We start from the raw sequence: 18422 nt of genomic DNA on the forward strand, positions 1-18422 counted from the left end.
CGTGTTTATCCGAGTTTTACGGGGGTTTTTTGCAGGGGAGGAAAAAAGAGGTGACAACGCAACTCTCCAGTCAGGCGTTTCACTTTCAGAGCCATTTTTAAGCCATAAAAACAGCAGAAGTGCCTTCGATAAGAGCTCGGCAGGGATCGCGCAGATGTAAAAATCACACATGACAGGAAGGAGGAAGTGAGAGAGTGTGGAGGAGTGTAGCGTGCAGAAGGTTAAGCACGCATTGTAGGGAAATTTTAATGCATGCACACGCGCACACACGTGCACTCACATAGTTCCGTTCCAAATGCGAAAATGATAAAGAGTTCATGGTGTTATATTTGTAAATAAATTGTTATTTTGATGTAAAACAAAACTTTTTGTGTTGTTTATGTTGTGGTGTAGTTGTTTAGATACTTGAGCTGACACAAAAGCAAAAATAAAGATGTTTTTTTACCTTTAGTCGGGAACTGATATTTTCCTGAAACTTACCTATGTTTTACTGCTGATTACTAAAGAACGGAAAATGGTAGAAACAAACTTTTTTCCTGATGAAAGACGTGAGTCTAATCCTTCTTTGGGTAGGTTCCATGTTTATATAACCATAGAGCACAATATTCTGTGGGCCTTGAAAGATCAGTCAAAATGGTCTAAATTGGCCGCTACTGAAGGGGGTTGTCTTTGGAAAAATGGCTGGGAGTGAATGAGTTCATTGAAGCCGTGATTGTTTCCAAAGACACGATGTGGCAGCAAGATCAACACGGACACCAGCTTTGTGTTTTGCTGGAGTTATTAACTGAATGCATTGCGTCTGAGCAATGCATTCATTGGGGCGCTGCAATGACGTCAGCCTCCCTCAGGGCTCCGCGTACCTCCGGCTCCCTCTGGTGTACAGATGCAGCATTCCAGCGACATCCATCCATTTTCTATGCTGCTTGTCCTCCAATGAAATGGTTTGCTCAGACAAAGTGCATTATGGGCAAACTTTAAAATGTTTTTTTCATTTTAAACTCGTATTGGTACAAGTTTGTATGTTTATTGGATACACCTTTTGGGTGTTAGGTTGCTGTGTGATAAGTTTAGACGTGGACATGTGTGTCTTATAGTCTGGTGCGGCTTCTACACCGGAATTTACCGTATGTGTCAAGTTTCATCGATTTGTCCTCCTACATCAGGGATGTCCAAAGTGTGGCTCGTGGGCCACCTTCTGCGCATTCTTAAGATACAATTAAACAGGAAAACTAAAAAAAACCCAACAGCAAACATGGAAGAAAAGAGCAGTGATTTTATGAGAACAGTAAAAATATTAGGAGAATAAAGTTATGACATGAATTAATTAGTTAATCTTTCAAGAAAAAAAGTCAGAATTTTGCAACAGTAAAATCGTAATATTTATATACAGGACAAAGTTGTAAATGTAAACGCAAAAGAGGATGTTTAATTTTAAAGATTTTTACTTAAAGTATTATTTTAATTATTTTAAATATTGTGAGAAACAAAACAAAGATAAAGATGCAACTTTTGTAAAATTAGGTTGAGAACGAAGAAGAAAATGTTGTGTTTTGGGATAAAGTCATCATATTATGAGAAAAAAAGAATATAGTTGAAATATTTATTTTTCAAAAATCTAACAAAAAACATTTTTAAATGCAGAAATTTGCAAAAAAAAAGGCAAAGTTCATAGTAATAATACACGTATATAACATTGGTTGATTTACAAAATGTAGAATATGAATGCGGTCCCCGCATGGTTAGATTTTTCGGTGCGTTGGGACTCTCCTAGATCGCACGCTCAGTGACTCATTGATTTCAAAGGCGTCTCTTGATGTTTCTGGCAGCGTCCCTTCGTGCCGAGCTAAACCACCTCCACGCCACAGCCATCGAGCACCTGAAGCAGATCCACATGAAAGAAAACTCTTCCGCCAAACGAGAGCTCGAGAAGGCCATGGAGCATAGCCACCAGCAGGTAACCAGGAGCTCATTTTTGCTCGGGACACCTGACGTCAGTGCCACATCGGTACTTTTGGTGCATGAACGGTCCTCGAACCTCTACTTAAAAAATGGAAAACATACACATTTTGTCCAAAAACAGTATTTTGGGACATGCAATTTGAGCAGAGCAGCAATTTATATACTTCAGTAAAATAAATCCAATGACAACTAAGTCATAAATTCACCAATATGAAATCAAATCCACAACAAATTGTCCGAATTATCACAGCACACACACACATGCTTGTGTTGTAACGTTGTTCAGAATTCCTGTGTTTGTGAATGCACCTTGCCTTGATAATGAGGAGGAAGCGTTTTGCGTTGGTGTGGAGAGCAACGGAGACCTTGCTCTTGCTGCGGAGGGCCGAGTCCGCTTTCTTTCTGCGCCATCTGCACCCATGCCCTAACAATACCGAGGTTCGGTGCGCATCCCTGATCTTTGGACTTGTCTTTTCCTCTGTGTCGCGCAGGAACAAGAGCTGCTGGTTCGTATCTCGGACCTGCAGGCGGAGATGTGCTCCCGAAGCAACCGCATCACAGATCTGGACCACGAGATCCACTCGTTGAATGAGACCATTGACACCCTGACCCGAGAGCTGGAGCTGAAGGGCAAAGAGGTGCTTCGGGTGCGCAGTGAAGCTAATCATCAGATTAGGTAACACATGAGGCTTTTTTAATGATCTCTGAACTGATCTGTAGCCAGCATGTGGACGTACTGATGTGTCTCCCTTAAACCGTTTACCCCATAAATATTAGTCCTACATTTATTTTATCTACATATTTAGATTGCTAATGTTAGCATGCTAGCCGTGCCAACATGCTAATGTCAGCATGCTGACACCTAGCATAATAGTGGTAAGTGTTTATATATGTCTAGCTATGAAAATGGCTAAAAATGCTAATATGCTAGTGTTAGCATGCTAGAAATGCTAACATGCTAACATTAGCATGCTAACACCTAGCATAGTAGTGCTAAGTGTTTATATATGTGTCTAGCCACAAAAATGGCTAAAAATGCCAGTATGCTAACGTTAGCATGGTAGCAATGCTAACATGCTAATGTTAGCTTGCGAACACCAAGCATGATAGTGCAATGTACCGGGAAGGTTAAATGTCCCCAATGATTTGAGAATTTTGACTTTGATTTTGACTTTCTGAATGGGTTGAGAAATGTGTAAGTAGTTAGAACTCTTTAGATCAAAGGCATTTTGCATTCCGAAAAAATGGGAATGTCAAGAAAGTTGGATTTCTTGGTATGTGGAAAATGGCATGAATGTCCGTAATTATTAGTTGAATGTTTTGATGTTGGAACGGTCTAAATGGGTTGAGAAATGTGGAAGTAGCTACAACTCTTTAGATCAAAGGCATTTTGCGTTCTGGAATTAAAAAAATGCGGGCATTTTTGTGCTGTGGCTAATAGCATGAATGTCCTGACTTTGTTGAATGAATTGATGTTGGAATGAGGTGAATCGGGCTCTGGCTGAAGTGTGATAAATAAGGTGGCATCAGCCCATGATGTGATCTAAAAACAAATAATAGGATCTTGAGCTGAATTATAAAAATAAGAGGCAGCCTGTGGAGAGAAGCGAGTGCAGGAGTGATGTGTTTCTGCCTTTTAGAGCCTGTGATCAGGTGAGCAGCCGCATTTTGGACCATTTGTAGTCGGTGAGTGGGGGACTGTTCAAGGCCAAAGTATAGGGAGTTACAGTCGTCAAGGCCAGATGTGATCAAAGAATGAACAACTGTTTCCATCTGGTTCCTGACTTAACCTTCCCGAGGAGTCTGAGCTGGAAAAAGGCCGTTTTGACCACTGAACTTAACTGTTTATCAAATTTAAAAGAACTTTCAATAAAAACAGCAAGGCTTTTTGCAGGGGTGCTGCAGTGGGAACTAAGTGGGCCAACTGCGCTGATAAGACCAGAGAGAAAGTCGGGGTCACCAAATACGACAATCTCTGTCTTGTTGTTGAGCTTGAGGAAGTTTATTGACATCCAGGCTTTTACGACTTGTAGACATTGAAGTCATTTTTCAGATGAGTCTGTTTCAGAATTGAATGGCAAATACAATTGTACATCATCTGTGAAAAAACGGAATGGGGTTTTATATTTTTTAAAAATGGATCCCAGAGTCAGCAAAAAGATAATAGGGCAGGGCCCAGGATTGAGCCTTGAGGTACTGCGCAAGAGAAGGTTCCAAGGTTGACGGAGAAGAACCTGTTTGATAAGTATGATTTCAACCATTTTCGGACCTTTGAAGCCTGCACATGACTCGGGACGATGGTCAGCCGTGTTAAATGCCGCGGTCAGGTCTAACAGTACCAGCACAGCTGAACTGCCGGAGTCACCAATTCAATGAAGATCATTCCATTTTTTGAAGACAGCTGTTTCTGTACTATGACGAGATTTCAAACCACATCGGAACGTTTCGCAGATGTCATTTGAGTTAAGATGTGAATGTAACTGAGTATAGACCACTTTTTGTAATATTTTGGATAAAAATGGTAGCTTGGAAAGAGGCCTATAGTTGGAAAGGACAGAGGGATGGAAGTTCTGCTTTCTTAGACGAGTCCGCACAACAGCTTGTTGTAGCAAGTCAGGGACACAACCAGAAGTGTCCCTGGCAGGAATCTGTCTGCAGTAGGGATGTCCCAATCCCATCTTCAGGATCGGGATCAGCTGCCAATCCGCTGTATTTTGAAGACTGGATAATATCGGCTTCTGCTATGAGATCGGGGGAGGCAACATGTCCGACATGTCCGCGGTGTACCGTGGCGAAGTTAGTTTCAAGTTGGACGTCGAATATTCGGCTCCGTAGCTACAGCGGTACTTCTCCATCACTGGGCCCGGCCTGCTGTGTCATGGTGCGGGCAGCTCGCATCGGAAGTGCTGCTCTAACTGCTGGTTGTTTATACTGTACTAGGGAATGTAAATAAATGACTTAATTAGTTTGTTAAAGAAAATGTCATATATTCTAAATCACACCACAAATTGATCTATAACCACGTCAAATGATGAGTCCTACCCTAAAAGTATTTTGAACGCCCATTTTTCTCATTTTATTGTTTATTGGACGGACTTTTATTGGATCTTTTATTGGATTAGGGACCTGACTCACAGAGGTTTGTTACAAAAGCAAAACAATATTGTTGGTCACACTGTGGAATAAAAAGCTTGCATTATTTTGAATGCTTTGAAGAGCTATTTTCATAACCATATTCAATTCCACACATTCATGTTTGAAACAAAAGCTTATTATTAAAAATGTTTTAAAAAGAATCGGTACCGGATCAGAAGGCCAAAAATCTTGCTAAATCGCAGATTTGCTACCCAAATTTTTTTTAAAGCGCAATTTTGCATGTTTTTTGTACGCGTGTTGTGCTCTGCGTCCTTGTAGTAGAGGGTGTTGTATACTCATGTGAGAGTTGAAGACGTGTCCAGACGTGTCCGCACCACAACAGTTCTGATTGGGAAAGGGAGAACCCGCCCATTGTGTTCCGCGTTCTGATGGCTGTAGAACATGGTCAATCAATCTCCTTCGTGCAGAACTGCCTGTGTCCTGTCGTATGATCGCTAGCGTCTAGGATCATACGTGCTGAATGGAGGCAGAAGTTACGCGGCTGCAGGGTGCCTGGAATACTGTAAACAAATATTTGGTTCATGGAGGACGAGGAGGAGGAATGTGTTTTAACAAGGATACAAAAACACTCCAGCCTCACGGTGCCAGGATGAGCCACGATCAGAGGAGTGAAATATACGTGTGTGCGGTCTTGTAAGTTGATCATTAAAATTCGAGCGAAATTTGAACTTTGAGTTTTGAAACAAGAGAGAAATGTGATCAAATGTTAGTGCCTGCCTGAGGTAAGTGTATAAAGTGTATGGTGAAGGGTTTTACAGCCTACTTTACAACACTACTTCACGGATTTCACTTATTGCGGGCTATTTTGGCAAGCTATCCCCCCGCGCTAAACGAGGGAACGCTGTAGCGTCCTAACTGAAAAAGATTCACTATTCTTTTGACCTTATGATAACAGAGACATACTTTTGGCAGTACTTTTTGTCAAAAACTGAATCCTACAAAAACCGAGGTTCCACTACACACGGAATTGTTCTGTTTGCTTGTGTCCCTGCTGCAGGGCTCACGAACAAGACTTTGCAAAGAGGCACGAGCGGGAGATGGGGGAGCTCAGCGTGGTCCATCACAGAGAGACTCAGATCATGTTGGCTGACTTCAACAAGGCCCAGGAGGTTCTCAAAGACAAGATCTCCGCTTTGCAAATCCTGTAAGAACCACAATCCTCAGAATCATTTCATCTTCTTCCCATCACTGATGTGTTCTCTGCTTACTCCTTCGTGCACGGCCTTCCAGGCTGGAGGGTACCGAGGAGAAGTTGAGGAACAGAGAGAGCCGACCTGAAGATCTGCATCTTATTGCGGAGCTCCGTGAGATGGTCACAGAGAGGGAGGCTCTGGTCAAAAAGCTGGTGGTGAGTAAACCCGATCCTGAGGCTGAAGTCCGAAATAAAGCACGCTTTGTCCTTAATGTTTTTGTCTTTGCAACAGGATGACAAAAAGTTCTACCAGCTGGAGTTAGTCAACAGGGAGACCGGCTTCAGCAAGGTCTTCAACTCCAGCGCCAATGTAGGAGTCATCAACCCGCTGATCAAGGTCAGTGGGTTTGTGTGGCGTCATCAGCCTGTGCCTGAATGCTCCCGAAATCCCGACACAAACATATCGTGAGATTGTGTGTAGTGCGGGCTACCTGCATGTTGGCACGCGATGCATGTGTTGCGATACACAACAACAAATATTGTGTCCTTGTAGACATTTATCGGGCAAGGAGCGGGTGGATCCTGAATGCATCACTATGAGGATGTAGAACCGCATGATTTCTAGCACCCAGCAATGCAAAAAAAAAAAGTGTTTCGGTTAAAATGTTGTAGTTTACAAAAAAACGAAATAAAGTCATCCCTCGTTTTTTGTGGTTAATTGGTTTGAGACACGACCGTGCTAAGTAAAGTAGGACTAGAATATTTTCCTGCTTAGAGCGTGGAAAACCTGTTTACAACCTTCTAAATACGGGTTTTAACATTATTAGAGCCCTCTAGACATGAAATATCACCGCTGTAGTCACCTTTCACTCGCATTAGCCAATACAGCAGACACGATGATAGAAAATAAGCCGTTTCAAGACATAAATAAGACTCGTGCTCATGTGTGTTGCTGTAAATGTGTTCCAGTGCATAGGGGAGCTAAGTGGGGGGCGGACAGGAAGTGATTTCTTGGGCTCAGACTTGACTTTTAGCTTGGTGTGGGTTACAGCCACAACAGTAGCCCGTGTTAGCGCTTATTGTTGAGAGATCATTCAAACCGGCAATAAAAGCCTGTTAATTCCGGCGATCGAGTCATAACCAGCTACTGACACCTAGTGACCAGTGTAGAATACTACATATCAGCACAACTTCCAAACTATCTTTAAATGCGTCTTCTGAAAGCCTTGTATTTGTATTTAATTCATTTAGCCGTTTTTATGCATTGAAATGCTTAATTTGGGCAACAAAAAAACATCAAATTTGCTTAAATATGCACATTTTTGACTAAAACTGGAACGTATTCCACCACGAAACAGCATGATTTATTGATTAATATGTTCTGAAAAAGTGATAGAAGTGTTTTTTTAAATGTCGCTGTTTTGGGTTTCAATTTGAAACGTGTAACTTGAAATAAATGAAGGCTCTATTAATAGTTTTATTTGGACTTTTTGGGATTATTCGTGTTTTCTTGTGTTTGTTTTCATTCTGAAAACATGTACAAGTGCAAAGGTGACTATAGGGGTGTTATTTCATGTCTAGAGGGCTCGCAACAGGTTTCTATGCTGTAATTCCCAAAATATTTGATTCATAAATAAGGAAACTGACTTATCACAGTCGGCTCTGGAACCAATACCGATACCAAAAGTGATACCAAGATGAACCAATACCTCATGTTTATACCCGCTGTTCCTGCTGTGTGGTCATCTATTAATCGTTCATTCCAGGATAGAACCAATGCACACAGACTGATGCGGAGTGAACCCTCTCGTCATCCACGAGCAGACACGCAAACACACGCATACGTGCACGTGTCCATTTATCGAGGGCGTCATAATGATCGTTTTTATGGTTGGAATGATCGATTATGGTGGCCGGCCTATGCCCAGCTGTCTTTTAGGGGTTTTATGTGTTCATACTGAAGAAGTCAACTGCAGCGTGCTTACGTGGGCTGCTACCACCCAAAGACCACAACATTGCTGCTTTACTTATCATGCGGTGTCCCCTCCTCCCCGACCCGCCTCTCTGTGTGTGTGTGTGTGTGTAGTTAAAACCAGGCAGCCAATCAGATCAACGCTTGGCCCGCTTTCCTAGCCAGTCAGCTCTCCGATTCGTCAGCCCTCCCGCCGTGAGTCGTGCAAGCGAGGAAGAGGAGGGACTGGAGGTGGAGGAGGTAGGACCGGGAGGCCGATCAGCGCCTCCTCACTCCCCCCTCCGACGTACCCTCCCCCGTCTTAAGAAATCTCAGCCGGCCCTGCGCCCTCTCCCTCACCTGCCTCAGCATCCGCCACCGCTTCCTCTTCATCCCCCGCCCAATCATGCTGTCGCTCATACTCCTCATCCTCAGGAGCCGCAGCATCAGGCAAGTTGTAGGAGGTGAGAAACCATGTGACTCGCTGCCACGGCGGCCTTGAGATGACGCGGCAGCCGTGCTTGCTGCCCCCACTGTCACCGTCACCCTCCAACCTCCCCTTTTAGTTCTGCTCACGACCGCCCTCACCCCTCCAACCCATTGCTCCCTTACCCGCTCACCCCAAACGCTATTTTTGGCAAATTGACATTTTTAGGTCTTTTTTTCCCCTCAGAAGAAGTCAGCTAATTTTTGTTGCACGACTCTTTAAATGAGAACGCATCCATTCTCAAACCTTCAGCCGTTTGAGTTTACAATGACCGTATTTTGCGGACTATAAGTCACACTTTGTTTTCATAGTTTGGCTGATTCTCCAAATTACAGTCAACTCATACTGAAGGAGGAAACATGAACCGACGACAACCCCGAGAGGGCGCTGTAAGCTTGGGATAAATATATGCTGCTCCAGCCATTCAGTGATGTAGGAAGAGATCAGGAGCTTGGTGAAATTGCTTCCCGGTAACTTGCTTGTTCTCGCTGGCGTGTTATGTGAATTTATGTTCACCCGCATTCACTCCTTGAGCCTATAGTGGAGAGAAACAACTCTTTATGTATAAGAATAAAGACGTACATTTACAACTTTATTCTCGTAATATTACGCTTTTTTTCTCATAAATTTACGATTTTAATATTGCGCCACTTCTAGGAAATGTATGACATTATTCTCGTAACATTACGCCTTTTTTCTCGAAAATGTAAGACTTTATTCTCGTAATATTACACCTTTTTTTTCATAAACTAACAACTTTATTCTTGGAATATTACACCTTTTTTTTTGTAAACTAACAACTTTATTCTTGGAATATTATGCCTTTTTTCTCGTAAACCTACCACTTTATTCTCGTAATATCACAACTTTTTTTCTCATAAATTTACGCCTTTTTTCTCAAAAATGTACGACTTTATTCTTGAAAATGTACGACTTTATTCTCATAAAATTACACCATTTCTAGGAAATGTACGACTTTGTTCTCATAATATTACACCTTTTTTCTTGAAAATGTACGACTTTATTCTCATAATATCAAAAGGTTTGGTCTCATAAACCTACGACTTTAATCTTGAAAACTTTATTCACTTTATTCACTTAATATTGTGCCATTTCTAGGGAATGTACGACTTTGTTCTCGTAATATTACAGGTTTTTGTGTCGTAAATTGACATAACTATCCGCCACAAGTGAACGGATTACTTTTGTTATGGATAAGGCGTCTTACCGCTGAGCTGGTTTGTCCATCCTGGAATGAATAAAGATGAAAGTTGCATCTCTGCGTGTAGTTTGAGACGTGATCACGTCGTCGTGTGCCATAGCCGCGGGGCAGCAAGAGCGAATCAGGAGGGGGTCACAAGGATGGCGTTTATGCGATGGACCCAAACTACCTTCGTGATCGACCGGTAGCTCGCGATGGACGTAATAGGTACCCCTGGTGTGGTTGAATTACGTCTAACGTTCTGCTACGTTAACGTCACATCACGTGATACTGTCATGGCGACTTACAGTTTAGTCGGTAAAATATGGCCATTATTTTAGTGTTAAAAGTGTGAAGAAGCAGGATGGAGATGTTGTTCCTCAAATGCACATTCAGTAAGAAAAACCACAGTTTGTACTCGTGATGCTCCTACAGCACATTTTCATCCCCCTACCAGATAACCACTTGAGACGGCATCAAATCCCAGTCTGCTTTTCGTTGCTATAAAAAGAGGCCACTTTTACTGCGACTTAGCATTCAAAGCAACTCCCAAAAAAAAAGAAGTGCCGGCTGCAAATGTGAGACTGTCGAGATAACGCTGCTGTGCTTTTGTTCTCTCAGCGAGTGGGCTGACGGATGACCTCTATGGAAACCCTGCAGGAGAAAAATAAGATGTTTTTGTTACTTACGGCAACAAATGTCTAGAAAACCAAAAATCTTCAACAGGTTTTCTAAGTACATTTGCCAGACCGGCTTAAATGTCGTGTGGAGATGTTGTTTCTAAATGTGCTTTTGTGGCGTGTGTGTGTTTGTCTGGCATGTTGGTGGTTTTCCTGAAGGTAAAACTGTGTCAGAATGCAAATGTGAGGTCCTGCACCCCCTCTGAGCATGCTCGGCACGTACCGTGGTACCTCTGATACGCTTCACACGCTCAAGACTCGCTGGAGATGATGCGTGCATGTCTGTTGGGGATATTTGCCACATCAGAGTGTTACTGCCTCGGCCCTTCGACTCATTTTAACCAATGTTTCTATTCCCTCCCTCAGCCTTCATGAGGCAAACGCGCCACCATCAGACCCCAAGGCAATGGAGGCAGGAAAAAGCAAAGTTTACATTGCAAAAACACAGGAGCTGTACGCTCGCTACTTCTCTTTCTGACGGGCAAAACTGCCATTCTGTTTAAAGAGGACGCAATGAGACAGATAACTACGTTTGGATTTTGCGAGGGTAGCAGGAAGTGTAACGTAATCGCCGTCGGTGGAGCCTCGTTCATATTTGGCATCACCACAAAAAATGCATGGTTGCATGGCACGAGAGAATGTTTCTCCTCATTCTGTTATGACAACGGGGTCGACATGTCGGATTGTTGTTGACTGTAGCGTAGTTCCGGCTTCCTCTTGCCAAGTTTAGCTAGCTGTCCCATTGCGGTGACCTCTGACCTCACTGTGAGACAAGCGGACATTTTTCATCCTCCTAATCTTCTTCACAAGCAACTGCTTTTCTTTGCTCTGTCATCAGACGAGAGACACCTGGAGGAGTTCTATTGGATTTAATGTACACATTGGGGGGGGCCATAAATACACGGTCAGGTTGGACGATTTGACTTGACATTTTTCAAGATCATTGGATGATTTTGTGAACTTCTTGATCATGATTGCAGTTAGAAAAAACAATAACAAACTTACATTTACGACTCTGTTCTCAAAATGTACAACTTTATTCTCGCAATATTGTGAGTTTTTTCTCCTAAATTTACAACTTTATTCTTGTAATATTATACGTTTTTGTCTCGTAAATTTACCACTTTATTTTCGTAATATTATGCCTTTTTTCTCGTGAATTTATGACTTTATTCTCAGAATCGTACACCTTTTTTCTCATAAATGTACAACTTTATTCTTGTAATTTTACGCCTTTTTTCTCATAAATTTACAACTTTAGTTTAGTAAATTTACCACTTTATCCTCATAACATTACGAGTTTTTGTCTTGTAAATGTACGACTTTATTTTTGTAATATTACGAGTTTTTGTCTCGTAAATTTACCAGTTTATTTTCATAATATTATGCCTTTTTTCTCATGAATGTACAACTTTATTCTTGTAAATTTAAGACTTTATTCGTGTAATATTACGCCTTTTTTCTCATAAATTTACGACTTTAGTTTAGTAAATTTATGACTTTATTCTCGTAATATTACAAGTTTTTTCTTGTAAATTTACCACTTTATTCTCGTAATGTTACACCTTTTTCTCGTAAATTTACAACTTTATTCTTGTCAATTTATGATTTTATTGTTGTAATATTATGAGGTTTTGTCTTGTAAATTTACAACTTTATTCTTGAAAATTTCCGGCTTTATTTGTGTAATATTATGAGTTTTTTCTCATGAATTTTAAGTTTATCCTTGTAATATTACAGGGTCAGGCAAAATGATCTGACACATTTGTAGGTTAAATAAAAGACAAATAAAGTCAAGAAACAAGAAAGTGTTTTTATTTTGGAAAAGTACATATAATGCCATTCTGTTTCATTATGTTTTAAAAATGAAATCAGTCAAATGGGATCCATTATTGTCCACACACTCAATGCAGATCCAGTCGCTGTGAAGTTGGTGACCATAAGAAGATGGCGTTTGGAGCTGGTAGGGATCATGTCTACCAAGATTGACGTGCACACGGAACGCTCGTTGTGTTGCAGTTACAGATTCCTTTGTTTGATAAACGTTTCCACAATGAAAGCGCGATGCTCACCAGTCCAATTCATGGCAGCAACTGAAAATGAAACCAAAAACAATGGCATTAGAAAGAAACAAAGCAAAATGGCATTATATGTACTAAAATAAAAACACTTTTTTGTTTCTTGACTTTATTTGCCTTTTATTTAACTTACAAATGTGTCAGATCATTTTGCCTGACCCTGTATATTTTTTGTCTTGTAAGTTTACCACTTTATTTTTGTAATATTACGCCTTTTTTTCTCGTAAATTTACGACTTCAGTTTCGTAAATTTATGACTTTATTCTCGTAATATTACGAGTTTTTGTCTTGTAAATTTACCACTTTATTCTTGTAATATTATGCCTTTTTTCTCCTAAATTTACTAGTATATTCTTGTAAATGTATGACTTTACTCTCATAATATTACAAGCTTTTGTCTCGTAAATTTACGACTTTATTCTCGGAATATTAGGCTTTTTTTCTTGTAAATTTGCGACTTTATTTTGATAAATTTATGACTTTATTCTCGTAATATTACACCTTTTTTTGTGTAAATTTACGAATTTATTCTTGTAATTTTACAACTTTTTCTCGTAGATTTGCAGCTTTATTCTTGTAATATTACACCTCTTTTCTCGTGAATTTATGACTATTTTTGGAATATTACACCTTTTTTCTTGTCAATTTTCTACTTTATTCTTGTCAATTTCTGACTTTATTCTCTAATATTTTGAGTTTTTGTCTCGTAGATTTACGAGCATGTACTCGGAATATTGCGCCTTTTTCTCGAAAATTATGACCTTACTCTCGTAAATGTAGGCTTTATTCTCGCAATATTGTGAGTTTTTCCTTGTAAATTTATGATTTTATTCTTGAAATATGATGAGTTTTGTCTCGTGAATTTACGACTTAACTCTTGGAAATTTTCAACTTTATTCTCGTTATATTTTTTCTTGTAAATTTACGAGTATATTCTCGTTATATTACAAGTTTTTTCTCATAAATTATTCCCGAAATCTCGGATTGTTTCTTTTTTTGTCAATGTGGCCCAAATACGCCGTCGTACTACTGAGTGAGTTTGGGACCCCTGAAATATCCCTTTTTTTTCGCTGCGCTTGCAAACTTTGGCGAGTTTTCGTGCATGTCGAGGCCCCCCAAAAAATGCAAGGAAACTGAATAATAATGAACAAAATGTAGCTAATACAATTTAGTATTGAATTACTTACAATTGTTGGAGCAAAATCAATGAAAGGTGACTCGGTCTGATGACTTGCAAATACTTGATGTTTTCAGTGAGTGAAATGTGTCCTCATTGAAAGTGTTCACCCAAGGTGGTCGCTACGATGTCATTTCCAGCAAGACAACATGTTTTCCCTTTCAATCTGCCTCGATAAATGCATGTTTTGTCTTGTCTTGACCTTGATATACGCTAGTATGGGTTCATTACCGATCCTACCATCGGTATCGATGTTACAGATGTTTGGATCGATCCGCCCCCCCCCCGTGTGAATTTCACTGAGGCGCATGAAAGGGAGCATTGAGCTTTCTTCGTGTCTCCAGAGCGTAGAGCCCAAACGCAAACGCAAACATAAACACTCACAGGATGCTGCAGTCTCGCACGCAAACGCTTTGTTTCTTTTACCGTCCTTTTAAAAACAACAACTACTTGAAAGTTTGCATTAGCCAATTTGGGAGTCTTATTTAAGTGTGAATGTCGCCGATGTTCAGTGGTGTGTGCAGTCTCCAGTGCACGGTCATCATCTGCTTCGTTTGCCATTCCCAAAAGCTCACACACACACACACACAATGGCGTGTTGAAGGAGCGCCAGTTACCCTTAGCGACTTGCACACTGCAGCGAGCTTGGGCACTTCCTGTCCCACCAACCTTTATTTTTCATGCTTTATGTTCACTTGGCTTTACTACGACGAGTATTACGGCCACATTGGGAAAAAGTATATAATCGGAGATTTCGAGAATAAAGTTGTCCATTTATGAGAAAAAATCGTAATATTATGACTAGTAAAGTCATAATTTTACGAGAAAATAAACTTGTAAATTTAGGAGAATAAATTAGTAAATTTACGAGAAAACACTTGTGACATTGCAAGAATAAAGTCGTCCATTTAGGAGAAAAATATCGTAATATTACGAGAGTAAAGTCGTAAGTTTACGAGAAAAACATTTACATTACAAGTATAAAGTTGTAATTTTACCAAAATAGTCATACATTTACGAGAAAAAAACTCACATACATTTACCAGAATAAAGTTGTAAATTTACCAGAATAAAGTCAGAAACGTATGAGAAAAAAAATCTAAATATTATTCTCGTAATTTTAAGATTTTTTTCTCGTACATTTATGACTTTATTCTCGTAATATTATGAGTTTGTTCTCCTAATATTACAAAGTTTTTTTCGTAAATTAATGTTTTTTTTCTCCTAACATTACAAGTTTTTTTTTAAATTTACCAGTTTATTCTTGTAATATTACAAGTTTTTTCTGGTAAATTTACAACTTTATTATTGTAATATTACTCTTTTTTTCTTGTAAATGTATGACTTTATTCTCGTAATATTACTGTTTTTCTCCTAACATTGCAAATTTTTTTTCGTAAATTTGCGACTTTATTCTCGTAAAATTACAATGTTTTTTCTCATAAATTTGCAACTTTATTCTCATTATTTTACGAGTTTTTTCCCGTAAATTTCGTACTTTATTCTCGTAATATTATAAGTTTTTTCTCATAACATTACAGGGTTTTTTTCTCGTAAATTTACCACTTTATTCTCGTAATATTACCAGATTTTTATCATAAATTTGCAACTTTACTCTCATAATATTACAATTTTTGTCTCCTAACATTACAAGTTTTTTCTCGCCAATTTACGACTTTATTCTGGGAATCTCATCTTATTTGTTGTTTTCTCGGTGTGGCCCCAACACTGCGTCGTACTTTACCAGCACCAGCAACTGTAACCTCATTGCCCGTCTTCTTCCACACTCCCAGAAGAACAAGTACCTTTCTTGGGATGCTACTACGTGAGGCATGCTGATTTTTAGCCTTGACACTTGACTTTTGCACCTTTTCACCTTTTTTTGTCCCTTTAAAGGTGTACTGTATGTTAGAATCCAATAATTCCCCCTATTTGGGGAGCATTCACGTGGACTGCGGGGCTGAAACGGACACCTGCTGTAGCCCCCTTTCTGCACGTCTTCCAACTGGTGCATGATGTTGTCTTTGTCGTCATCCTGTAGCGCCGTAGCAACACCAACGCTGGAAAGGATGTGATGGAGACGTGAAAACAGGAACAGGATTACGGCTCTGAGAATGTATCTTTTCGAATCGCACTCACGGTGGTTTTGGAGAGCCGTCCCGAGACCGCGCCCCCTCTTTTCTTTTTCTATCAGTGCAACAAACCACGGAAGATGCTATTATGTCGTGCACCCCCTACGTTGAACCACTGCTGGGTCATTCCACCTTGCACACTGTGATGATCACACTGAGCTGTGATGACTTGATTTTTTATTTTTTTGCATTGAATTGCACTTTATTTTCACTTTCCATGCGGGCGGTGTCAGCAGTTAAAGGGTTGTCCTGTGAGGACTGGTGGCCAGGAAGCACATCCTAAGGGAAGGGAGACTTTTAAAGGAGCATTCCAACGTTTTTGCACATGTCAATCGATGTGACGCTCTTGTTGTGGTCTTAAATTGTGAATGTTTTCCAAAAAAAAAGAAACATGCACAGACTTGGAAAGGTATCCAAGGTAACTTTCAATCACCTCTGATGCTTTACGTCCTTTTCTCCCGAGCACTCGTTTATTTGATGCTGATGGGTGCACTGAAGCGTCCATCGTAATCACACGTTTGCATCGCCACTGATGGCTGCCAGCATCCTGCAGCCAGCACCCCGAGTGGGGGGGCGCTTCACGTGAAAATGTAATCACTTCCTCTTTAATATGATACTTATTTACCCCCCCCCCCAAGTACCCGAGTGTTTTTAAATGTATCAGCCCAGCAGGGGGTGTTTCTCACCACCTGTTAGAATACTGCCACCAGGTGGCCGTCAGTGAACTGCAACTTCCTGAAATGGGAGGGTGTTTTTTTCCATGTTTGTGTCGTGCTCTATAAAGTCCAGTCGCCGGCTCGGTTCTTCTTCACTTTCAACTCCGCCTCCTGTCACACAAACCGCAAAGAGGACGGCGGTTGGTCTTCGAGCTGAAAGTGGACCGACGGACTGTCGGACTTTGGTTTGTCTCGTCCTTTTTGATGTAAATGTAAAACGATTATAACAATGTTTATATTTATATCATTTCTGTTGTATGTTATCAGACAATAAAATGATGGTTGTGATGTTTGACGGACGGTTTTGTGCATTTTTAGTCACAGGAAAGTTCTTAGCAACTAAAATAAAAGCACTGTAAATTATTTGTAAGGCAGAATGCAGCTTCAGTGGAGGATTTGTGGCCCACAGATCTTCTTTTAATGGCCTGCGATACATTATAAAAATGTATTTTTAAAAAACAGCAATCAGCAAAATTGTAAAAAAAACAAAAAAAAAAAAAAGTAATTTTACACGAATAAAGTCAAAATATTAAGAGGAAAAAGTCTATCTCGGAAAAAGGCATCATTTTACGTAAATTTACGTAATTTTAGCAGCATAAAATATATTACTATTAAATTAAGATTAAGATTATATTATTTAATATATTAAATAAATATATTAAAGAAAATAGATATAAAAGTTGGATGCCTTATTACATCTATTATTTGATGTATTATTACATTATTATTCATCCATCCATCTTCTACCACTTATCCAAGGTCGGGTCGCGGGGGCATCTGCCTAAGCAGGGAAGCCCAGATTTCCCTCTCCCCACCCACTTCGTCCAGCTCCTCCCTAACACTAAACCCTAAACCCTAAACCCTAAACCCTAAACCCTAACCCAGCTCCATCCCGAGGAGTTCCCAGGCCAGTTGAGAGACATATTCTCTCCCATGTGTCCCCAAGGCCTTCTACTGGGCGGATGTGCCCTGAAGGCATCCTGACCAGAAGCCACCTCATCTGGCTCCCCTCAATGACGGATGACAGTGCTTCTCACCTTATCTCAAGACCACAGGTGAGGGTAAGAACGGAGATGGACCGCTGAATTGAGAGCTTTGTCTTTCGGCTCAGCTCCCTCTTCACCACACCGGACCGATGCAGAGTCGATTAGGTGGTCCGGTACCTCGTATCCCCCACAGAATTCCCCGGGTAACACGGTCGAATGCCGTCTCCAAGTCCACAAAACACACGTAGACTGGTTGGTCAAACGCCGATGCAACCTCCAGAACCCTGCCAAGAGTGTAGAGCTGGTCCACAGTTCCAGGACTAGGACGAAAACCACACTGCTCCTACTGAATCCAAAATTTCATTATCTGACGGATCCTCTCCAGAACCCCTGAATAGACCTTACCAGGCTTCTCAGCCTTCCTGGTGACTTTCTACCACAGTGAAATGTTATTTTTAAAACAAACAAGGAATGCTTTGGTTTGGAGCTTGTTTTTGTCCCATGGGGAAGTGGATCTTACCTTTATGGGGTACGTACTAACTTAAGTGTCACTGAACAACTTTACGTCGACCCTAAAACCCAAAGCCTAACCCCTAACCCTAGCCCCTAAAACCTAACCCTAACCCTAACCCCTAATCCTAGCCCCTAAAACCCCAACCCTAGCCCCTAATCCTAGCCCCTAAAACCCCAACCCTAGCTCCTAATCCTAGCCCCTAAAACCCCAACCCTAGCCCCTAATCCTAGCCCCTAATCCTAGCCCCTAAAAC

At 40.6% G+C, this 18422-nt stretch overlaps 1 protein-coding gene across 8 annotated transcripts in view; it reads left to right on the forward strand.

The window, feature by feature from the left end:
* The window catches only part of LOC129179123 (protein FAM184A-like), a 56048-nt gene that overhangs the window by 28764 nt on the left and 8862 nt on the right, over nucleotides 1–18422 (forward strand). For 2 of the 8 annotated variants that reach the window (XM_054771977.1, XM_054772003.1), the window contains 6 exons: nucleotides 1827–1954; nucleotides 2451–2635; nucleotides 6113–6259; nucleotides 6346–6463; nucleotides 6540–6644; nucleotides 8334–18271. In XM_054771977.1, coding sequence (XP_054627952.1) covers nucleotides 1827–1954; nucleotides 2451–2635; nucleotides 6113–6259; nucleotides 6346–6463; nucleotides 6540–6644; nucleotides 8334–8666 — 1016 coding nt within the window. In that variant the 3' untranslated portion in view covers nucleotides 8667–18271. Of the gene's footprint in view, nucleotides 1–1826; nucleotides 1955–2450; nucleotides 2636–6112; nucleotides 6260–6345; nucleotides 6464–6539; nucleotides 6645–8333; nucleotides 18272–18422 lie in introns of those variants that run through there. The other 6 variants (XM_054771994.1, XM_054771985.1, XM_054772019.1 and 3 more) reach the window with 6 other exon arrangements.

This window comes from Dunckerocampus dactyliophorus, chromosome 1 (assembly GCF_027744805.1).
Source record: "Dunckerocampus dactyliophorus isolate RoL2022-P2 chromosome 1, RoL_Ddac_1.1, whole genome shotgun sequence".
In the NCBI taxonomy this organism is placed as follows: domain Eukaryota; kingdom Metazoa; phylum Chordata; class Actinopteri; order Syngnathiformes; family Syngnathidae; genus Dunckerocampus; species Dunckerocampus dactyliophorus.